General features: G+C 52.3%; 1 protein-coding gene across 2 annotated transcripts in view; it reads right to left on the bottom strand.

Annotated features, from left to right (window-relative positions):
* Positions 1–225: 225 nt before the first annotated feature.
* Positions 226–23,539, bottom strand: part of GCN1 (GCN1 activator of EIF2AK4) — a 60,482-nt gene continuing 37,168 nt past the window's right edge. The window contains exons 35-58 of one of the 2 annotated variants that reach the window (XM_044244166.1): positions 23,071–23,192; positions 22,613–22,727; positions 21,643–21,822; positions 19,254–19,474; positions 17,955–18,023; positions 17,611–17,749; positions 17,325–17,521; positions 16,985–17,127; positions 15,842–15,959; positions 15,516–15,731; positions 13,400–13,564; positions 11,970–12,131; positions 11,595–11,687; positions 11,234–11,377; positions 10,869–11,138; positions 10,511–10,624; positions 9,866–10,096; positions 7,022–7,215; positions 6,767–6,881; positions 4,713–4,809; positions 4,212–4,360; positions 3,594–3,701; positions 1,527–1,745; positions 226–908 (exon numbers count right to left, since the gene is read on the bottom strand). In XM_044244166.1, coding sequence (XP_044100101.1) covers positions 783–908; positions 1,527–1,745; positions 3,594–3,701; positions 4,212–4,360; positions 4,713–4,809; positions 6,767–6,881; positions 7,022–7,215; positions 9,866–10,096; positions 10,511–10,624; positions 10,869–11,138; positions 11,234–11,377; positions 11,595–11,687; positions 11,970–12,131; positions 13,400–13,564; positions 15,516–15,731; positions 15,842–15,959; positions 16,985–17,127; positions 17,325–17,521; positions 17,611–17,749; positions 17,955–18,023; positions 19,254–19,474; positions 21,643–21,822; positions 22,613–22,727; positions 23,071–23,192 — 3,707 coding nt within the window. In that variant the 3' untranslated portion in view covers positions 226–782. Of the gene's footprint in view, positions 909–1,526; positions 1,746–3,593; positions 3,702–4,211; positions 4,361–4,712; positions 4,810–6,766; positions 6,882–7,021; positions 7,216–7,936; positions 8,290–9,865; positions 10,097–10,510; positions 10,625–10,868; positions 11,139–11,233; positions 11,378–11,594; positions 11,688–11,969; positions 12,132–13,399; positions 13,565–15,515; positions 15,732–15,841; positions 15,960–16,984; positions 17,128–17,324; positions 17,522–17,610; positions 17,750–17,954; positions 18,024–19,253; positions 19,475–21,642; positions 21,823–22,612; positions 22,728–23,070; positions 23,193–23,539 lie in introns of those variants that run through there. The other variant, XM_044244167.1, reaches the window with a different exon arrangement.

The following is a 23,539-nucleotide window of genomic DNA, read 5'->3' as shown; positions in this document are numbered from 1 at the left end:
TTTTTTTTTTAAATATTTTATTTATTTATTTGACAGAGAGAGATCACAAGTAGGCAGAGAGGCAGGCAGAGAGAGGGAGGGAAGCAGGCTCCCTGCTGAGCAGAGAGCCCGATGCGGGACTCGATCCCAGGACCCTGAGATCATGACCTGAGCCGAAGGCAGCGGCTTAACCCACTGAGCCACCCAGGTGCCCCTGCTTGGGGATTTTTTAAAAATCTGCTTATATCAAGATTAAATCAAAGCCTTTATTAAACATTCCTCCTTCAAACAACCCGCATTTGAGCCAGTACCCCTCCCCGACTTATGAACTTGCGAGGGCGCTGTGTCCCATTCCCCCGACAGGTTGCACAACACTGCAAAGCCACGCCAAGACGCAGAACCCCAGGCCAACCTCCACGGGCCGTGTCCCACTCAGGATCTAGGCAGAGGCTGGTAGCACGGGCTCCCGAAGCAGAGCTCAAGCGCAGGGGGAGAGGAACCGGAGGTCTGGCCCCACCTGTTCCAGACCCAGCCGTGCTCAGCTGGATGGTCCGCTCGTGGCTGTCACCTGGTGAGGCTCACACATGTGCTTTTTCGTCTCTTCTCCAAAGAAAAAGGTGAGAGATGGAGGAGGCAATTTTCAGTTGTGTATGGGTTTGATTTAAGGCTTTGGCTGTGGTCTTTTGAAATATTAAAATACTTTCTGGGAACGCCATCTCCTAAGCTCCCCATCGGAACAAACATATTTTCAAAAATGAAAACATTGAACAAAGAGGTGGAGCCCGGCCCGGGGTGTGGGCGGATCAGGTCAGGATGGTGTCGTCCACCTGCTCTGTGGAGTCAGCCTGGCTCGCCAGCTTCTTCAGGGACCGGCGGTTGCACTCATTCAGCACCTCCAAGCTGGCCACGTCCAGGATCTTGGAGAGGGCCTGTGGGGAGGATGGAAAGGAGGAGACGTCAGAAAACTGGACTGCAGTTTTCTCCAAGCCAATGCAAAAACAGTGTTAACCTCAGAACTAGATGTGGCGGAATCTGACAAAATAAAGGGAGTCCGACAGATCCCTGAAGTCATGTGCTGAGTAGGGGTGGGGCGGGGCAGGGAGGGTTTCTGGGGCTGGGGGCCATGTGACACTCTATGTCACAGGGAGCCGCTTGTTCGGTGGAGCATGCGACTCTTGATCTTGGGGTTGTGAGTTCAAGCCCCATGTCAGGTGTAGAGATTACATAAAAAATTAAAAATTAAAAAAAAAAAAGGTGCCTAGGGGTAGAGGAATGTGTGAGGGGGGCTCTGGGCTTCACCAGGCAGCCCCCTGGGATTGGCTTCATAGTTTGGGTGCCATGTGACACTCTATTTGGAGAAAGGGCTCTGTTGCCAAAAGAAATCTGAACGCCACAGGAACAGAGGACTGCTTTTAGGCACCAGACCAGTCACCTGACCACAATCTGCCCCTCACACTCAGCATATGGAGTAGCAAAGCAGAGCCTGATCCTCGGGAATGTCGCCCAGAAGGAGAGTCGCCCGCTGAGCGTCAGCCGCAGGTGCCCACCTGGAACAGCTCTTCGCCCTGCCGCATCTTCAGGAGGTTGACGATCGCCTGGTCGCTGTAGGCCCTCACGACGGTGTTTTTATCCTTGGTGTTGTCCAGAAGAGACTTCAGGATGGGTTTGATGGCCTGGGGGTCTAGGGGAGGCAGCGGGTCCTTGTTTGCCCACCAGATCATCTTCTCGGCCACCAGCCTGATGTCACTGGACGGGTTCTGCAGACACTGTGAAGAGGACCAAGCGCTTTTAGTCAGGCACATCCAGTCTGTTTCTCAAGGAAGCCCCTATTTCTACCCTGACACTCCCTCTTCATCTGGAAACTGACCCCAGTGCTCCCTAATGAGGTCTGCCTTCCCCCTCGTGGGTGGGTGACAGACAGGCTGTGACATCTCTGCCCCTCACGTTGTCTCGTGCCCCTCTCCCTTTTGGTCACTACTCCTGGCCCACATGGGCTTTCACTTCCTCAGACATACCTGCTCCTTCCTACCCTGGGGCCTCCACACTGGCTGGTCCCACTGCCTGGGACATGCCTGCCCCTGGTCCTTGCATGGATGGCTCCTTCTCCTCAGGTGTCTGCCCTCAAAGGTCTCTGCTGACAACCCTCCCTAAATTAGGGCCCTCCCCATCCCCACAGGCTTTCTGTGCATCTCAACTCCGCAGATCTTATCTGCCCCATGCAACTCCACGCCTGGAGGGTTTGGCCCAGCCGGGCACATGGAGGATCCTAAGTCAATACTGAGGAAGAGCCGTGTGCAAGGTGAGGCCATCACACAGGCTCAATCTAATGGGGGACCTGAGAACTTGCAGCGGGGCTCCCGGCTCTGCAAGAACCTCATCACTCAATCAAGGGCCACACACCAGCAGCATCGACATCACCCGAGAGCTGGTTACAAAGGGAGAGCCTCACACTTGGCCCCACCTCTTCGAATATAAATTCTGGTTCTGACTTGGCTGTACATTCATGTTTGAGAAGCATGCTTTAGGACATGGGTGGCAAGGGCCCACTGTCCGGCTCTTGGGTTTTCCTAATTGGAGCCCTGCAGCCACCATGATAACCATGCTAAGAGCCATGCCAGCAAAAAGGAAGCAGGGAAGAAAAGATCTACTAAGATTTGAACCCAGGTCCATCCCAAAGTTTACTAAATCCAGATGCCTAGGGGCATCTGGGTGCCTCAGTCATTAAGTGTCTGCCTTTGGCTGGGATCATGGTCCCAGGGTCCTGGGATCGTGCCCTACATCGTGCTGTTTGCTTAATGGGAAGCCTGCTTCTCCCTCTGTCTGCTGCTCCCCCTGCTTGTGTTTTCTCTCTGTCAAATAAATAAATAAATAAGATCGTTAAAAAAAAGAAAAAAGAATTAAAAAAACTAAATCCAGATGCCTAGAAAAAAAAAACGCCTAAGAGAGTGGTTCTTAAAGGTCTTATGTGCAGAATACATACCTGCCAACACTTCAATAAAGAATACAATTTTAAGAATGGCAAACGATGTCAATAAACACTCCACCAAGTGAATGCAGGGCTGGCTAATAAGCACATAAAAATTTTCTATAGGAGCATCTGGGTGGCTCAGTCAGTTAAGCCTCCCACTCTTGGTTTCAGCTTAGGTGATGATCTCAGGTTCATGAGATCGAGCCCCACATCAGACTCTGCACTCAGTGTGGAGTTGGCTTGAGATTCTCTCCTTCCCCCTTTGCCCCTCCCCTCACATACATACTCTCTCTAAAAATAAATGAAATCTAAAAAAAAAAAATTTGTTCTACATCATTACCCATAGACAAATGCAAATTAAATCATGATGTGACACCACAGCACATGTCTGAGAAAGGACAAAATTAAAACAAAGAAATGTTTTTAAAAATATATAAAAATAGTGGTTCTTAACTTGATTTGGGGTCACAGGTCTACCTGAGAATCTGACAGGAAGTCAGGCACTCTTCCAGAGAAAAAAGCACACAGAACCCCTCTGTGTTCCATTCCCACGGGTTCAGAGATCTCCCAGACAGAGCCAGCCTGACAGCATATACTTCCAGGGTTCTCTGGTCATGGGTCCTTCTTACAGGCTGCCCCCACGCACCTTAATGAACAGGCTGGACAGCTTGGCGGGCAACTGTCCTCCTCCTGTCTCGATGTGATGCTTCATCAGGAAGCCCATGCCCCGAACCCCACTCACCGCAATGGGGATCTGTGGCGAGAGGAGAGAGGTGGCTGGGGTGGCATCCTGCCCTTTCCTCAGAACAGAAGGGACAGGCTCTGCCCCATCCCCAGGAATCTCCAGGACCCCGGCCCCTCACACAAGCATCCCTCCCGCCGCCCCACATACAACTTCACACCCAAGACTCTTTGACAGCTCTCTTGCAGACAGGCTGCTCTGGCTAGGAGGCAGACAAAGCCTGTATCACAGCTTTCCAGGAGTGGGGTTCAGAGACTTCCTGACCTAGAAGGAACCTCGGGATGCTCCCACCCAAACTCCTCATTGTTTACAGGTGATGGAACTAAGGCCCAAGATCAAGTGGTGGCCCAAGGGTACTGAAAGTTACTGACGAAGGCAAAATTCAAACCCAGGCCTCGCACCGTCCAGTCTGGGGTTGAGCCATCCCCCCAACCCCACCCCCCCGGTACATCAACAAGGCTACAGCAGTGGAATTTAGACGAGAGGAGGAGGAGGATGGGTCTGGTTGCCCCTAAGCCTTACCCTGTCTGCCATGGCATTGCTGAGGATCATGTCCTGAACTTCACCGCTATACCTGCCCGCACAGAGTCTGCCGGGAGCCACATTCACAGCCACAGACAGCGCCAGGCTCCGCCCGTGCCGAACCATCCAGTCAATGCCGGACACGTCCGCTGAGTGGAAGGACACAACTGGATCAACCTGCACTTTACAGTGTGCCCCTACCACCCGTGAAGCCCCCAGGCCTCCCCCACCTGGGCCTGGAGGAAATCCCAGCCCACACTGCACCCGGCCTCCCTGCCCAATGTGGCAAGTTAAGGAGAGGTCTCTCTCAAGCTGCTTCGGACTCGCGGCTGTGTTCTCTGAGCAGAGACACAAGGCGTTACAGCACCACTGGAAACTCCATTTTGCTTCAAGAGCTCAATTCCCCAGGAGAGGCTAGCTGCCAGAAGGCCCTTCAGGGGCAGGGGTGGGCTAGGGTGGAGACAGGCCCTGCAGGAGGTCCCCGGTGCAGAGGAGACCTACCCAGCAAGCACTGCTGAAGAACAGCGTTGAGCTCCTCTTCAGTCAGAAAGGCACACAGCTCACCCAGGCAGCCGGCCGAGGAGATGCGCGTATTGTCCTGACGGGGCACAGAAGCGAGTGAAAGGCAGCGTCAGCCGCACCACCAGCTCCCAGGTCAGTGGGGCCAGCCACTCTGCCCAGGATGGAGGGCAGGGGAGGTGGCAGAACAAGGCGACTTGGGAGCTCTAAATCCCATCCTCACTCCAGGCACTCGCGCTCCTGCCGCCAGGGCGGGACCGCCACTCATGGCAGCCCCCACTGGGTGTGGAGTGAACCGCCACACGCCCAGCACTCCGCTCAATTTTAGAAAACTCCAGTGTGTGTGCATATGGTAACCACCAGCATAATAGCAATAATAACCGTGTTTACGTAGCACCTTTCTTCTTAGAAAGTCGGCATGTTTTCCATGTGTTCTCTCAAGTAGTCTCAACAGCCCTGGGAGGCAGGGAGGGGCCCAGAGGGGGCGGCAGGCCCAGAGACCCTGTCTGAGCTCCTTTCCCCACAGCACTCCTCCCCTGCCAACCCTGTATGTCCTCTTGTGTCCAGAGCGACACCCTGCTACCTCTCTACTATGCTGGTGCCCTAGAGCCACCTCAATTATTTGGGTTTGTTCTAGGAAGTCAGAATGAAGTCACTAATCAACCCAAGGAAGATAAGTGAAAGCCAAGCATTTTCTGTCAAAATGAGAGCCAGATGCGGCCTGCTCCTTGCTGCTCCCTAGCCAGCAACCTACGAGAGAGTGAGGGAGCGGATTTTCAGTTATGTGCTATGTTATTAATAAGCACCAACCTGATGTGCCTCCCCCAAAATCAACCAACCAGCCAATCAGGGCTAAGGGCCTGCTGAGAGGCCAATGCCAGGTTGGCACCCTGGGTGGCCCCCGCTGATCCAGGGGCAGCTCTGAGAAGCGGGAGAATGGTATGACCACAGTTTGGGCCTCTGAGCTCCAAGCAGAAGCCCAGGTGCCAAGCAAGACTAAAGCTGGCTCTCTCTGACGCCCACTCTCTCCAACAGGATCTATTTTAAGCTCCACTGTGGTGAAATGCAAATTGGCCTAAATACTAACTTTTGCTTACACTGGGCATGGCCCTGTAAAAATCCTGACAGACTGTGACCAAAGGAAGGCACAGTCTCCCATCTGCACCCCGAGAGAAGGCGGGGGCTCTAGTCAGAGAGCAGCAGCTGGGGATAGGGCCAGACTTCCAGAGCAGTGGTACGCCCAGCGCCGACAAGGGCACACAATGAAAACGTGTGAACCAAAGGCCTCACTCCAGAGATTAGCCTCACAAATGTAAATCAGGCTGCACAGCAGAGGGCCCACCACTGCCAGGTCAAAGAAGAAAGAGAAAATTCTTACCCACAGACCCAACCCGCTACTGGACCTGCCTCAGCGCTGGGCAGCAAATGAGTACTTAACATACGCTTTCAGACTGGGGAAGGGAGGGCTATGCGGATGGAACGAGACAGCACAGAAGTCAGAGGGCTTGGATTCTGGCTCTGGCCCCACCCCTCACTAGGGTGTGGCCCCAGGTGAGTCTCGCCCTCTCCGACAGGGCTAACACCTCCCAGCCTGTCCTGGACCCTAAAAGCCAAATTCCTTAAGGGCCGTAACCATACCTGCTTTACCTCTGCGTGAAGACCCTTTGTCTCAGCCAGTATTCCCTGAACCAATAAATGAACCTCTTCATTTGACACATGGGGAAACGAGGGGCAAAGATGGAAAGCAGCTTACTGAAGATTAGGCAGCAAGTTAATGAGAGGTCCTGCCTTTCCTTGCTGTGAAAAGCTTACCTTCCTTATCTGTGAATCAGAGCCGACACCACCCGCCCCATCTCCTTCACAACTGAATACTTGGGAAACCATACAGAGTGATGGGCACGCTGGGAATGATTATTACCACTGAGCAATTGGCAGCTATACCTAATTCTTCTAACACAAACCAGAGACGCCAACCAAAGCCAAGAGAAGGGGAACCAGCTGAGCCCACCAGCCCCGCCGCCCACCAGCAGCCGTACCTCATCGTGTCCCAGCATGCTCAGCAGGAGCGAGACAATGTTCTTCCGAATGGCCACATCCACTTTGGCCCCTGCTCCCTGAATCACAAACCTCAGGGCCTGCAGCATGGTGTCCCTACAGAACCAATGCACCCAACTTAATCCCTGGCTCTCCTTCACCACTGCTCCCACCCACACACGCCCAGTCCGGCCCCGGGAGGCTTTGACAGCTGCCGGGCCTCCTCATGGCCAAGCACTGCCCCAGCGGCCCCTCACCTGACACCCGGGTCTTCCATGACACGGATTCCATTCAGCAGCTCAGTGAAGAGGGGGTCGACCTTGATGTGGATGGAGATGAGCTTCCCCAGTGCGTCAGCAGCCTTCAGGCGCACCCCCCGGTTGGAGTCCTGTAGGGCTTTGGTAAACGTGGTCTGCAGCTGGGGCAGGAAGGGCTTCAGGGCAATCCCAACCTGTTTGAGAGACCCACGCAAGAAGCAGAGCTGCGCTGGAGGCCAAGGCCACCACGCGCTACAGGCACAAAGCAATCATAGACCACCATGGGTGGAAACAGCTCCCGCAAGCAGGCTGGGAACAGACGTTCCAAAAGACAGGAGAGCCAGCACGAACAGGTTCTGCTCAGTCCCATTTTCAGCATCTTTCACTGAACTGGGAGGAAGAGGAAGAGGACCACCAGCACAGCTCCCACCTCCTCCAAGGGAGCCACTGGTTGGCTTAAAGGGAGAGTAGTCCACATGGACAAGTGACCTGAAATCTCCACCTGCGAATACATGAGAGAGTGGGGCCGGGGCGCCTGGGCAGCTCAGTCGGTTAAGTGACTGGTTTCAGATCAGGTTGTGATCTCATGGGTCATGAGACTGAGCCCTGCATCAGGCTCTGCACCTGGCACGGAGTCTGCTTGGAACTCTCTCCCTCTAACCCTCGCCCCATCTCTCTTTAAAATAAACAAATCTTAAAAAATAAAAGAGGGGCACCCGAGTGGCTCACTCCATTAAGTGTCTACCTTCGGCTCAGGTCATGATCTCGGGGTCCTGGAATTGAGCCCTGCATCAGGCTCCCCGCTCAGGGAGGAATCTGCTTGTCCCTCTCCCTTTGCCCCTCCCCCTGCTCATGCTCTCTCTCACTTGCTCTCTCTCAAATAAATAAATAATCTTAAAAAAAAAAAAAAAAAAAAAAAGGAAAGAAGGAGCAGGACAGGATGATGGCTGTCCTATTCCAGTGCTAAGACGGGGCAATGAACTACATATAGAAGGGAAGGGCAGGTGCCGTTTTCTGAGCAGTCGATACACGGGCCGAGCACTGACATGGAGCCCTCAGGACAATCTTATGAAACAAATGATCTCAGAAAGTCACCCCTCCCAAGACTGAAGATTTTCTTACTGTTAAACGGGAAAATCAAAGCAGCTGTTTGGAGGTGTGCAAATACTGGGGTTGTGGGCTGTGGGCTGCTGGGAGGCACACTATGGAGTGAAGCCAGTAAATCAGAGGTAGGAACCATCTGGCCATGGACGACATCGACTCATGACCTGAGGGACAAAGTCTGTGAGGAAAGGGCTCCATTTGTACACAGAGTTATAAAACACAACACAAGAGAACAGCACAGGGGTGCCTGGGTGGCTCAGTTGGTTAAGCATCCGATGGTGATTTCGACTCAGGTCATGGGATCTAGCCCTGCACCAAGGCTCCGTAATGACCACGGAGCCTGCTTGAGATTCCCTCTGCCCCTCCCCCTGCTTATGAGTGTGCTCTCTCTCTTAAATAAATAAAATCTTTAAAAAAAAAAAAAAAAAGCACAGAACACAGGTGAAAATGATACTTAATTTTTTAAAAAAGACCCATCTTCTATAGAGTAAGGCTGATGCTCACAATGTCATGTTTTTTTGTGTGTTTTTTTTTTTTAAGATTTTATTTATTTATTTGACAGAGAGAAATCACAAGTAGGCAGAGAGGCAGGCAGAGAGAGAGGGAAGCAGGCTCCCTGCTGAGCAGAGAGCCCGATGCGGGACTCGATCCCAGGACCCTGAGATCATGACCTGAGCCGAAGGCAGCGGCTTAACCCACTGAGCCACCCAGGCGCCCCACAATGTCATGTTTTATCTGGAAAGTTGCTCCCCACACCTTCCCCTCAAAAGGGGTGGGGGGAGAGAAAACTACAAATTTTAAGCTTGCTTTTGTTTCCAAACCTCAAGTAAGAATTAAAAAAAAAAATTCCGGGGCACCTGGGTGGCTCACTGGGTTAATCCTCTGCCTTCGGCTCAGGTCATGGTCTTAGGGTCCTGGGGTCGAGCCCTGCATCAGGCTCTCTGCTTAGCAGAGAGCCTGCTTCCCCCCCACACCCCGGCTCTGCCTGCCTCCTCTCTGCCTACTTGTGATCTCCCTGTCAAATAAATAAATAAAATCTTTAAAATTATAGAAATAAAAATAAATTTTTTTTAAAAATCCATTTTTATAACAACAAATCTTGGCTCTGTTTCTAATTTTTTTTTACATCTAAAGGGCTTAATAATTGCCCCATGAACTATCAGAAACGGTTAATATGCTGGCTCTTTGCTTCTTATAATTTTGCCAGAGACTGAAGTTATTCCAGCTGTGCCGAACTTCCCTCTCGTTCCTCATCAGACCCTCCGCATCCCTCTTTACCAGGCAGCAACAGAGAACGGATATTTAAACAATGTGTAATCGTATTTACGCAGCCCTGGATTTCTTCCTTTGAACCAACAGTTCTTCAAAAAACAGCAAGGAGCACTAGTGCACAGCACTCAAAAGCTGCCAGGCAGCGAGCCCAGTGGCTCGTCCTCTAGGCCCCACACTACGCGGCACTGCTCGTAGCAGGCAGTGGCAGCACTCCCAGATCACAGGTAAGGAGACAGGTGAGGAGGTTCCTGGACTTTCCCAGGGTCATTCCGGCCAAGCAACTACCAAGTGGTGGACGTGGAATTGACCAGTGTGTACAGTTAGTCTAGTACCCAGCGTCTCAACTCCCTCTGCCACCCTGTTCCTCCATCATGAGCTGTCACCTTGCAGCCACAAGACACCAACTGGCAGACAGATCTGTTCTCTAAGACCCAAAGGGACTGAGAGATGAACTCATCAGTGGCTCACCTTGGCCAGCAAGAGGCTGAGTGTCTCGAGCAGGGCTGCCTTCACGTTCCAGCTGAACCGGTCCCCCAGGATGCGGATCAGAGGCCCAGTGATGCTGACCACGGAGGGCCTCAGGGCGTCAGCTGAGGTCAGGCGGATCACCAAACCTAAAGCTTTAGCTGCTTCCTCTTTCTGTTCCGGGCTGCCGGTCAGGACGCCCTCCCGCAACACTGGAAGGATGGAGGTTACCCCCTGACAAGAGAAGTGCATGCAAGAGTCAAATCTCAAAGTCACTGGGCTCAGGTGTCTCCTGTGCAAAGCATGGCCCTCCTGTCAGCCATCCTCTCTGCGACTCCACGAGAGACTTGGTTCAGGTGCCACAGTCCCAGCATGAGAGGGGCTTGGGGAAAGGCCCTGACTAGGGAATGATGAGAAGAGCAGAGCTCTGGCACACACAGGTACATGTGCTGTCACCTCTGTGACTCACGTGCTCTGACTAAGGTGACCTCCCCAGTTTAAACTGAAGGCGGCACGGATGCCGTCCTCCTACGGCCACCATGGGGAAGAAACACGCTTCTGGGAAGGAGTCGAATAGCACCCAGCATCTAGGGTGCAGGCAGAGGAAGGCCACATGCCTGCAGCCCCCCGCACGGGGCCTTGGCTCACCTTCTTCGGGAGGCAGAAGCCTGGCACATGCTCCCCTTTGCTCTCGTTCCCTATGAGGCGGATTTCTTTGTGCAGTTCTTCAATTAGTGCCAGCTGGTTGCCAGCATCGAGTTTCTGTGGGAAGGCAGGAAAGAGCAGAGAGGATGTCAGGGCTCTAAGTACAGCCCTCCCAAGACAGCTTCAGAATTACACCGCAGGGCGAGGGGCGTGGGTGGGAGTGTAAGGAAGTCTGGCCACGCATGGCCAACGCTGCGGCTGCCTAACAGGTACGTCGTGGGCTATTTTAAGGGTCTAGTCTTCCAGGCAGCTGGACTGGTCTATACTCAAAAGCCGGCTCTGCAGTCTGCAGCCCCCTCACCTTGGTGATGGCATTCAGGGCATCCCAGCTCTCCTCCAGAACCACCGGACTGGAGTCGTTGAAGAGGCGGATCAGGCCGGAGACCAGGCTCCGCAGGTGGCTGGTGTAGTCAGCCTTCGAGCGCGAACAGTAAATGTTGAGGATGATGGCAGCAGCCTGCCTCATGCCCACCTCAGGGCTTCGGGTGGCTTCCAGCAGATCCTCAATGATGATCCGGTGCCCAGTGTCATCCTCTACGGAGAGGATCACGGCCTGACAGTTGGCCATCTCCTGAAACCACAGGGGACGCCCAGGCTGAGCACAGCTCCTCTGGGGCAGGCCAGGATGGCTGGAAGAAGGCTGCCAGGGGTCAATGTGCCGCTCACCAGCTGCTCGTCTGGAGTCCCGAGCTTCTCCTTCAGGGCCAACATGACCGCCGGGAGGATCACTCCAAGGTGACGGGTCAAGGCATCGCCAGCCACAGATGAAAGGAAAGCCAGCACGCGAGTGTTGACAGGTGGAGTCGTCAGCTGCGGAACGATGAACGTCAGTTCAGTGACCACTGCACCAGGCTCCGGGAGATCCTATCGCTGCTGTTCCAAGCACAGTGTCTGCTCTGGGGCCCCCTGCTCCCACCACCAGCCTCCCCCAGCTTCCGAGCACGGAAAGGTCTCCAGAGCAGGCTGAGGAATGATCACGTGGCTGAGGTTCCTGGGCCAGAGGGGCCTGGCCACAGGCGGGATTTACCTTGGGCACGAGGTAAGGGAGCACCACACGACTCTTGATGGCCATAACCTGCTTCAGACCATCCAGGGCAAATTCTGACACTTCCTCATCATCCTGCAGGAGGGCATCGGGGGCAACGCTGAGCAGCTGGCTCCCGGCCCCACCTCAGCTGTCTAGACCAACCACCGCCAACCTGCTTCACCACTTTCCTCCCTCCCCTCCGAGTGCACCCACACTTACTGACTGTCGGAGAAGCACAGAGCCAAATCTGAGCCTGCCGCACCCACTCCCTCGGGGGCCCATACTGCGGCTGCTTTGGCAGAATGAGCCCCCCGCGTTTTGCTTCCACTAAGACAGTAAAAGCCCAACTGGTAGGTGCGTGGCAGATCCACTCACCAGCTGCTTCAGTAAAAACGGGAGAATGTCCTCCAGAGCCTGGTGGCCAATGGTGGAGTGCAGCTGTTCAAAGGTCTTGGCTGCGGCCTCTCTGACCTCCTCCAGCGGGTCACACAGAGCCTTCCTCGCCGTGGGTACGAGGGACTCGGAGAAGTACAGCACCTGCAACAGCACCCGCGCCGTGTATCTGAGGCAGCAGAAGCAGCGAAGGGGCGGAAGCCAGCAAAGTGGGGGGATGGACGAGGACCCCCGGCCCAGCCAGGCCACCACCAACCCCCTTGGCTTGACTTTTAACTTAGCGACTCTGTGAAAATGAGCAAGTATCAAACAGCAGAAAGGATATGCAGCCTACAAATGAGGAGCCTGATTTTTTAGGTGAGTTCTCCAGATACTCTCCATCTACCACAGGAGCTCCTTCCCACGGCAAGGCTCTGCACGGCGTGACGCCTCTCCCCCAATTCCCTCCGCTCATCCTCTTGGAAATCTCCAAGTGTTTCATGACTCAAAACATTCACTCCTCGGTGACATCTTAGGGGTTACCTCGGGCTAATGACAGCTCTGCTCCCTTTGGAACTAGTCCTCCCCCTGCCCACCAGAGGCAAAGCCCACTACGAATCAGGACCACTGGCAGCAAAGTCTCAGCCTTTGGGGGGACTCAGTAACTATTAAGTGAGTCACAGCTCTAGTTGGGGACTTTTGTATTTTTTGCCAAAAGCAAACGTAAACCCCCAAATGTAATACTTATACTGAGAACACACTGATACGGGGAAGTCGCCAGGAACTCAGAGGAGGATGCTCACTCAGGCTAAGCAACTGGCCATGTGCTCACAATTTTGACCAGTCAGCCACTTCCCGGCTTTTATGCCAACTGAGAGCCCTACGCCAGCTCCATCATTTCCCAGGGGTGTTCCAAGGATCACCTTCAGAAAGTAAGTTCAGGGCAAGGATTGCCAGCCCCCTGAACGTGGCTGCTGTGGGACAGTATCACTGCTGGAAATGACGCACTTCTGCCCACTGGGTACTTACACTCATCAGCTCCACTCCTCATAAGAGTGCGGGCAGCCTTCCCGCTCCTACAGCCCCAGCACAGGCGTGTGTGCACAGGATCCCTTCCTTGCCAAGGACACTATACATTTTAATTGAACTTTAGCAGTGACACAAAAGGGATTAATCAGGAGTGGCCTCAGGAGCAGTGAGAAAAAGATCATCTCCAATTTCCACAGGCCATGCAAGGCCTCCACATTGCTTCTTTCTTAGCCTGGGAAACCGACAAGGAAACTCCAGTCCAGCCCTGCTGCCAGCAACACCCTCCAGAGTGAGGCCTGCAGCATGTCCCCGAGGATGAAGGATGAAGTGTCCCTAGCTTCTCCCCTAATCTGCCCCCAGCCCTGCACGTCAGGTCACTTCTGGGGCCCTTAGAAAACACTCACAGCATCCCGGCTGGTGGACTTCATGATCTCGCTCAGCCCAATGCACACGCCCTGCCTCTCGTCGCTCTTCTGAGACCTCAGGCCTTCCTCCAGGATGGGGATGATCTCGGGCAGGATTTTCTCTCCTAACTTCCGGACGAGGTCGCCCAATGTCCTTGCTGCAATCTGTCAGCAGAGATCAAACCGGGACATCAATGCTGGGCAAACCCCAGGGTACCTGGAAGGCAGCTCCAGAGTGAGGGTCCTGGAACCTCCTGCACTTGTTCCAAGTCACTGACTGAACTTCTCCAAATGCTCTTAGCCCTTAAGAGCCGCCCAGGGGCTTGTAAAACACACAAAAATACAATTACTTCTTTGTGTCATATACACCTAGGCAATCTAAAGCAAGAGCTAGCATCTTATATATGAACAGGAAACTCAGCATAGGATGCCTGGACAGGAGCCAGTTTCCCTGAATTGATAACCAGAGCCTAGAAGTTACTTAACCGGGCACTGTTGCCCAAGGGGAGCTGAACTGGGCACAAATGCTTTTAAGGAAAAAAACCCACCTTCCCTGAGGCCTCATGCAAACCCTTCTTTAGAGCCAAATATGCAGTTTGCTTGCCAGGGATGGGAATTGGGAGTGGGCCAAAGGGGGCTGGCAGAAGCAATCATGAGTCCGGGCTGGGCCCGTCATCCCAACCATGGAACCGCCTGGCCTTCCAGACCCAGCAGCCCCCGCCCAGCCTCTACTGCTGGCTTCATCCTGCCCATGCATCTAAAGTCCTCTTTCCCTAGTGTGGAATAGGCTTTCATCACTACCTCGCCCCGTTAGTGCTGACCCATCTTCTGACCTCAATCATCATTTCTTCTGAGCAGCTTCCCCTGCCCCTCACAACTGGTCAAAGGCCCATTACCTGCATCTGTGGGGTCCATGCAGCATTTAGTACAGCTGTGTGATGGATGATCTGATAAACACCCATCTCCTCTACCAGAATGTAGCTCACGAGGATGAGGGTAAGGCTGCCTTTCCTCCCCATTATATCCCCAGTTTTAGGCCCTACTTAGCACATAGTAGATGCTTAATAAATCTTTGTTGTGGGAAAATTAATAAAAGAAAAGCTCCTTTAGAATGGAGTCAGAAGGGGTGTCAAGGTGGTGCAGTCTGTTAGGCATCTGACTCTTGGGTTTTGGTTCAGGTGCTGACCTCAGGGTCGTGAGATGGAGCCCCCAGCTGGCTCCGCACTGAGTGCAAAGTCTGCTAAAGTTTCTCTCTCCCTCTCCTTCACACACCCCCATGCGCTTGTGTGTGCGCACTCTCTCTCAAATAAATAAATAAAACTTAACCAAAAAAAAAAAAAAAAAAAAACCACAAAAAACAAAAAACAAACATATATACAGGAGGCCGGACAGGGCACTCCCACACCCTACCACTCTTCATCAACTGCAGACTCAAGAGGAAAAGATGAACCATGCAGACGGAACAAGAAGAAACATATTTTACTGGCCCAGCAGGATGAAGATAGATTTTCTCCTGCCAGCAAAGTCCAGCCAATGACAGACAATCACAACTCAGTCACTGAACAGCCACTATACTTCAAACTCCCAGGTACCTCCAACAGACTTTTTGTTTACAACAGCCCTCCTGAAGGCCCCTTTCCCTCTATAAAAGAATGTTCCACTCCATGGGACGCCTGGGTGGCTCAGTTGGTTAAGCAGCTGCCTTCGGCTCAGGTCATGATCCCAGCGTCCTGGGATGGAGTCCCACATCGGGCTCCTTGCTCAGCAGGGAGCCTGCTTCTCCCTCTGCCTCTGCCTGCCATTCTGTCTGCCTGTGCTCACTCTCTATCCCTCTCTCTCTCTCTGACAAATAAATAAATAAAATTAAAAAAAAAGAATGTTCCACTCCTTTGTTCCCCGCAGTTGCCTATAGTTTTGTCATGGCTTACGTGTCCCAGCCTGCAATTTTCTGCTATTCCTGAATAAATCCACCTTGCAGGCAAAATATCTGACTGTTTTCTTTCTAAGGATAACCACTGAATGACTATGTAAATAAATAAATATTCTTCTCTTAGACAGGGGGCCCTACGCATCCCAGCCTCTGATGCTGGGTCAGAAGCAAGGTTCAGAAACTTACGGTTCTCTTATCTGCACACGTGCTGGCCAAGAAACCCAGCAGCAGCCCAAAGAGAGTGGGCAGGATCTCACGCAAGGTGCGGGGGGTATTAGAGACCACAATCTTCCAGACATGCAAAGATGCCTGCCGCACAACCAGCTGGGTGTCTGAGCGGCCCATGTACAGCCCTGCCAACACTCGGTTCCGCCGGTCTACGCCCAGGGCAGTGATGATAGCCTGCAGCAGGGAAAGAAGGGAGAACAGGGGGTGGTGAAGCCTCCACAGCACGAGTGCCGGGGCACATGCCTCCCAGCAGCAAGGATGGGAAACCAACTCAAGGCATGTACCTTATTGGACTGCGCAGTTCCAAAGTTATCATCTTCGGAGGCAGTTTCTGTGGTCATCTTCCCAGTGACCCCGGAGATGTGGAACAGGAGATCCCCAAGCAGCTGAACAGAGCTGAACCTGAGGAGGATGCCAAAAACAGAGTCGCAAAGCCTGGGGCGGTCTCGGGGCCCAAGCGAGCACTGGGCACGAAAGACGCTGGAAGAAGTGTACCCGAGATATTCATGGTGGTTATTGTGGAATGAGTAAAGGTACAGGTGATCTTCATTTCCTCACACTGCCCCCCATTACCTTGTTCTCAAGTTTTCTATTAATGAACATGTATTATTTTAGTAATGGGAAAAATCAGCATTTAAAAAAAACCATATATGAACATTTCTATAAGTGAGGAAGAAGGAGAGAACGGAAAGAGGCATTAACAGGGAACCAAGACTGCTGACCATCAAAACTGGACACATAAAGAGAGGCGTAGAAGGACAAAATTTATTTCTCTTCAAGTGATTTCAGGTTTCTTATTTTTTTAACGACTGCAAAAATCAAAGTTCTATTCAAAGCAAAGATTCAAAAAACACAGAAAAACACAAAGAAAGTGAGTGTAAACAATCAGCCCAACTCCCAAGACCAAGGCAGCCTCCCTGATACTCTGGTGACACTCTGCACACACGGCCATCAACAGGCACACAAGCACTCCCACCCGATGTGGGAAGCCGGCCGGCATCATTCTGTCAGCCCCGGGTGAGGCATTTTCCGTGTCAGCTAATGTAGTCCCCTTGCGCCATTTTCTGTAATGGCTGAATAAAACCTCACCATAGGGACAGGCTGGCTTTTTTAAAAATCAATTTCCGATTTTTTGAATGATGACACACACTGCAACAAATATCCTCGACATGTCTTTTTAAGCGCTTGACCAAATTTGTCCTTGGAATCAATGCCCAGAAGTCGAATTTCCAGATTAAAAAGCATTCATATTTAAAATTCTAATATAAACTGAAGGACTACATACAGCAAACTTTTCAAGAGAATCAGGACAGACACTGCTACGTAAAGGTTAAGAGCATTGAGAGACTTCTTGGCCGCATTCTACTTCTCATTTCTCAGAATTCCCCAAACTCAAAGCCACTGGGTCTTTCCACCCAAGTTCTCACCTTATTCTCCAGAGATCATCAAAGAGGCCTTGCTCCAGCTGGGGCAGCAGCAGGGCGATGGCCGTCTCGGCATACATGGAGATGACCCGCTGGCCCGCACGCAGGGCAGTGTCACGCACAAACTCGTTCTCATCAGCGAGAGCCTGCGCACAGAGGCTGGGTCACCCAGGGCTGCTGGCCCCAAGGCACCAGACCCAAAGGAAATGGGATCCCCTAAACAGCAGGATGAGGATTCTTGCCACCCAGTCCCCGCTGGCAGAGAGCCCTGCCTCCAAAGACAGCACGTGCATCCTCCCCTCCACTCCCTAATGCTACCCTCAACCTGGTCTCTGGTACTTACTTTGAGGACACAGGGGATGATGGGCCCCACATAAGGAGTGAACTTGTCCCCGAAGGTGATGGGCAGGTAGTTGAACATCATAATATAGCCGTCTCGGACGTGGGGTGCAATGTCCACTTTGCTGGCTGTAGCCACGATTTCTGGCATCAGCTTCTCCAATTTCTCCACCCCCAAGCCAGCCATGACCTCGGCCAACCCTGCAACAAAAGGACAGAATGAACCCCCTGGATCAGAGGGCCCCTAGACAGCATTCCTGGTCTGGCCCCTGGGCCTGCCGGGTCCTCACCTTGTGCAGCCCCCGAGCGATCCACGGAGCTCTGCTCATAGGTCAGTGTCTCCATCAGCCACGGCAGCAAGTCCTCAAAGCACGACTCCCCCATGCCCTTCACCATGGCCCCTAGAGCCTTTGCAGACACTGTTCGCACCTGTCAGGGAACCGAGAGCCAGGATGGGAGGAGTGGCAGCATCTCAAAACTAGGTGCTCATGCGGGAGCAGGGAGAGGACCCTAGGGTCTCCTTCCCTCTCCTGGACAGACGCAAAAGCATCTTACAAGGAATTCTCAGGAACCAATCTTCTGAGGCATGTACTAAAATAATGAGTTCCTGCCCCCTTTCTCCTCCCAGGCTCACCTCAGGTACAGGGTCCAGAAGAGAGGCTTTCAGGCCAGGCGTCACGCTTGGCAGGTAAGGAGCCAAGTCCTGCAACAACACAAAAGGTGACTTGGGTGGAGACCCAGCTCCTGCTTCCTCCCGACTGGTTCTGCCATGGACCCTGACCTCACCATTCTGCTGACAAGGAGAGCTCAGCAGGGCTGCTCACAGAGCCAGCAGGGAAGGGCACCTGGCCAGGAACCCCCATGACTGGCTCCCTGGAGACCGCAGGTGACTGCTGGGAAACCTACAAGGGCCTGGAGGCCCACCCTCAACAGGTCGAAAGAACCCCCAGCTAGAGTTCAATGCTCTTCCTCCTCTTGACCTTGTCCTAGGACCAAGGCCTATCCAGCCTCTGGAATCTAGGAAATTATTTCTGGTTATTTCCTTTCAGAACAATGTTATCATCTTCCCATTCTTCCCTCTACAAGGCTTATTATGTCTCTTGGGATAGCATTCGGCTTTAAGACACAGTTTTAAATATAGAAAAAGCCTTATGTTCACTGCAACATCATTTAAAATAGCAGAAAACCTTGGACAGTACAGGACCGATAACAGGATTATATAAGTTATGGTATATAAACTTGTTGAAATATGAAAGAACTATTAAACATCAGTTTTGTGAACAGCTCACTGTAACTTAAAAATAAGCTGATGTTCAGGAACATAATTTCATAAATGCAAAAAAAACATTAGCGATAATTAACTGTTTTAATGTTGGAGGACAGTGGGTAAGATTAGCTGTTCCACCAATTGTCCCATTTCCTAAATTCTCGAGGATCGACATGGTTTGCCTGCTCTATCTTTTACGCCCAGAGCTTCAGCAAGCAAAGCATGGCTGTAGGAGACCATGAGCTCGCACATGCAAGCCCCGGGGAGTACGTAAACAAATCAAGTAAATCTCCCAAACGAGGCTAATTTCCTCTAATTTGTAGGCTTACAGAAGCAAATGCTTGTGACAAGAGAACTACAAGCAGTCAAAACAGCAGCCACATTGCCAAGACAGGGCAAGGCGGAGCCTTTCCTCCCCTCAGTCTGTGAGGGGGCCCAGGCAGGGCCTCATCAAGGGGCTGAGCTAATAGGAACTTGAACCACTGTGCTCTGCCAGATGCCCAGAAAGCCTAGATCTCTACCCTCCACCCCAAACTGGTCTTCTTCCCCTAAACATAAGCAGGGATCAAAAGCCCACAGCCATCCTGTGTCTACTGTGCGCAGGACTCTATGCCCTAAACCAGGATCTACTGGTCTGTCCTACACCAGCCCCAGGTGGGCTGCTACCTTCTGGTCTGTCAGGGAGTACATGTTGCCAATAATCTGGGCTGCCATCTTCCGCGTGTCCGTGGAACGGTCCTGGAAGGCTCTCTGAACAATGGGCATGATGAGGGCCAGGGATGGAGCATCAATGAAGTGGACAAACTTGGTATCCAGCAGGGTCTGCAAGCACTTCTGGGTCTTCCTGGAGGGGTCCGTCAGGGCATCCAGCAGGACTGGGGCAATGGCTGCATGTCCAAACAAGAAAAAGGCTAGTTCACACGAGTCTCAGGCATGGCAAAGCCTCTGGGTCCCCTTAGAACTACCAAGGGACACAAGAAAAGGGGGGTCCAGGGAGACTTTCCTCGGAGCCCACAAGTCACCGGCTATGGAAACCAGCTGCTTGCGAAGAGCAATCGTTGCTCCACAAGGAAGAAGGTGGCAGCCATCACCCCTCTGCACGGCACAGCCTGACCTGGCAGGACAACAGGGGGCGACCTTCCATGGGCACTGAGGGGCAGCCGCAGGGCTGAGCATCCATGGAAGCACTGCTTGGGCCCTGTCTGCCTCCTTATTGAAGTGATAGCCCAGGGTGGTTTTGCAAAACAACTGCCGTGAGACACCAAAGGCCACTGAGCCGGTGATGAGGCACACCATGCTGCGAGCAGTTCAGGCCCGACAGAGCAAGCTGTCCACGTCAGCTCCTTCAGCCCAGCAAGAGGACTGCCAAGAGAAACACCTGGCTTCTCTCTTCCACAAGCCCAGGGAGTTCAGCCACTCGAAAGATCCATGCTGCTCAACAATTTAAAATCAAAACAAAAAGCAAACAAAAAAAAAACCCTAATAACCCAAGTAAAAAAATGGGACAGAAGATTTTGACAGTTCTCCAAAGAAGATGTGCAAATGGCCAATAAGCCCATGAAAAGACTTTAAACATCATTAGTCATTAGGAAATGCAAACCGAAACGACAAGGAGATGCCACTTCACACCCACGGGAGGGGCTGTAACCAAAAAGACAGACAGTAACAGTGTCAGCAGCGGGAACTCTCACACTGCTGCTGGGAATGCCAAATGACCCAGCCACTTTGGCAAACAGTCTAGCAGTGCCTCAGAAAGACAGTTACCATACCATGACCCAGCAATTTCCTTTCCCAGGGATCTAACCAGGACACCTGAACACGCCTACAAAGAAAACCACCTTGTACACAAATGTGCATAGTAGCATTATTCTGAACAGCCAGTATGCAGGAACAGCCCAAACATTCATCAACAGATGACCTGGTAAACAAAATGTAGTCTAGCCATATGATGGATTATTGGGCCATAAAAACAAACAGAGCACACTGACCCATGCTACAGTATGAACCTTGAGAGCATGAAGCTAGCCACAAATGATCCCTCCCCAACAGGCAAGCCCAAAGAAACAGAAGCAGAGTAGTGGCTGTCAAGGCCCAAAAGTAGGGAAGGGAATGAAGAGTGAATGCTAACAGGTCGGGGGGGCAGGGGGGAGGAAAATGTCCTGGAACTAGACAGTGATGTTTAAGTAATTTTGTGAATATACAAAAAATAGCCCAAAAAACAAAAAATACTGAACTCTATAAATTTTTAAGTGATTTTAACATTATGCAAATCAAATCTCAATTGAAAAAAAAAAGAAAAAAGACCCACCCACACTGGATTCCCAAAAACAAAAGCACTTCCCTTCATCTGATAGAGACTGAGAATGCTCCCAGCCCTAGGAATCCCCAGGGCTGCTAGACACTGTGAAAAACAATAAAACCCAAGGATAACTGCTCTCCCCTTGAAAAACAAAAATGCACAAATAAGAAACATTGTTTTCTGAATGAAAAAAGTCTGGTAACACCCTGGCTGAACAACACTGAACAAGTACCTATGTTCCACAACAAAGCTTAACACTTAACAACTGACATGTTGGGTGGCGTGGCTGCTTGGTTTTGTTTCTAGGAATCAACCTCCTGCCATCACTCCATCAAGAACCACACTAAAGAGCACAATCAAGGGGGATAACCCTTCCCTAAGCTTTCCCTCTATCGCGTCCTCTGGAAGGAGACAGAATAATAGGAAGTTCCCAAAGAATGTATGACGCTGATGTGGGCCAGAGTGTGTCATTCAATTCTGTTGACCTTGGGGCTCTCTCAGAGTCAGGCTGCTTCTGACTCAGTTTCCCTCTCTCTGCAGTCAATGAGGACTGCTCAAACCAGTGGCAAAACTGATTGCTTCCAAACTACTTCCCGCTAATTATCCTAGAAAAAGCGCTTTCCAGAATTTAGAGATTATTTCAACGTGAATATATCTGTCCTCAGAGGGCAAAAGTCTTTGTTCCATGCACGTTCCCCGCAGTGTCCAGGGATAGGAGGAGGAGCCCGGGCCAGGGCCCTCATGGGAGAAGTGTACCCAGGATCTCCGGATTCCTGATGACGGAGCCGATCTGCCTCAGCGCCTGCTGTCCAGCCTTCTGCACTTTGACGTGGGAGTCAGTGAGCACCTCCGTAAGCTTTGGCACGATGTTGGGCAGGCAGGATGACAGCTGCTTGGGAGCACAGTATGCCATTGCCCCGAGCAGCTCCACCGACCCTGCAGACAGCAAACACGGGCCCAGCATGGAGTCACTGAGCACAGGCTGGGGAGCCACTCGTGCCGGCTGCCCGGGCAAGGGACAACCAGCCTGCCCCTCTGCAGACTGTGCTAAAGTGGTCCCCAGGAAGAGGATGGGGGTGGGGGGGCTCTAGCAGAGTAAGAACAGTACTCCTGAGGCCTGCTGAGCCATGGCATTCTGGGGGTGATGCAAGGTGGTGTGGGGAAAACAGGCAAGACCAGGATGGGGGAAGACCTGGTTGAGCCCTGGCAGTGACCCAAGGCCAATTCATTGGATTTCTCTGCCCTAGTTTCTTTATCCGTATATGAAGAAACTCGTATCTGTGATTTCCCAAACCGCAGGGTGGAACCTGAAGGACTGAGGGGGACGGAGGTCCTTCGAGGGCCCCAGGTCTTGACTCTGCTCAAACAGAACAGCTCTGCTTGAATCTGTTTTGCATATTAGGATGCCAGAGAATATTTTATTTTTAAAAAAGGGCTTAATGGGAGGGGAAAAAAGTTTTAAAGTCATAGAAGTTGCCACAAACTAACTTTAAAGCTCTGGGGCTTCCTCACTGAGGGCTATGGCTCCCGCCAGAGGCCTGTTCTTTGCACGAAAACACACAAATGACTGAAGGACTGAGCTGCCTGATGGCTCCGAAGGACTTGTCCTTGTCCGTGGGCTGGGAAGCACACACACGGGACAAGATCCCTGGATGGTTCCTGGATCCCTGCAAGAACCTCCTTCAGAAAAGGAGGCTGGGACAGACACCGAAGGGCGCAGTCTTACCAGCTTTGGTCCTCCAGGATTCCTCCTCCAGGGCAGCCAGCAAGGAGGGGAGCACCAGCTTCACCCCGTGAGCACTCAGGTTGCTCATCACAGCCTTGGCACAATCATCTGCAGCCTCAAGGGAGGAGAAAAGGTGTTCAGGGGCCTCCTTGTCCAAGCAAGGATCAAGGCCTGATGCTAGTCCTAAAGTTCTTCCTAGTGACCAACACTTACTAGAGGTCTCCTGTGTCAGACCCTGTGCCAGGGCCTACAGACACAGCTGAGGAGAGCTTCTCCTCTCAGAGAGTTGCAAATGCTTTACTGGGAATCAGAGGAGTCCGTCCCAGTACCCAGTGTCAAGGTACAGGCAGGGGGGTTCCAGCAGGGGATCCTTCAACCCCTTCAGCCCCGGGAGCCGAGATGCACAGCCAGGGGCAGCCTCAGCCGGCGGCAAGCCCACGTGCAGCCTCAGGACTTACCTCACGCACATACTGGTTCCCATCCCCAAAGCACAGCAGCAGATGGGGCAGCACGTGAACCACATACGGCTCGAAGAGCTTCCCCAGCATGGTGCAGAGCATCTCGAAGGCAAAGAGGGCTCCTGGGGGAGAAGGCGGGACAGCTGGGAAGACTGTACCCTGGAGGCTGCCACAGGATCACCTCCCTGGCATCGCCTCAGCCTCTGGAAACACTCAAGGCCATTGTGGGACTACGGTGGCTGCCCATGAGGGAGCAGCACCCTCTACCTCCCTGACAGCGTAGATATGGCTGAGCAGAAAGGAGGAGAGAACAAGGCAGTGTCTGTCACTTCCAGGCACTAACAGCTAAGTGAGGCCAATTCTCTCTCAGCTGACAGTCTCTACACTGAGTGAGAAATGAGAAAGAGCAGGCCACACCAGCAAGGACAGGATGGGATGCGTTACCCAATCTGCTCCCTCCACCGCACAC

This window comes from Neovison vison, chromosome 3 (genome assembly GCF_020171115.1).
Source record: "Neovison vison isolate M4711 chromosome 3, ASM_NN_V1, whole genome shotgun sequence".
Classification (NCBI taxonomy): domain Eukaryota; kingdom Metazoa; phylum Chordata; class Mammalia; order Carnivora; family Mustelidae; genus Neogale; species Neogale vison.
This window is presented reverse-complemented; position numbering and strand designations above follow the sequence as displayed.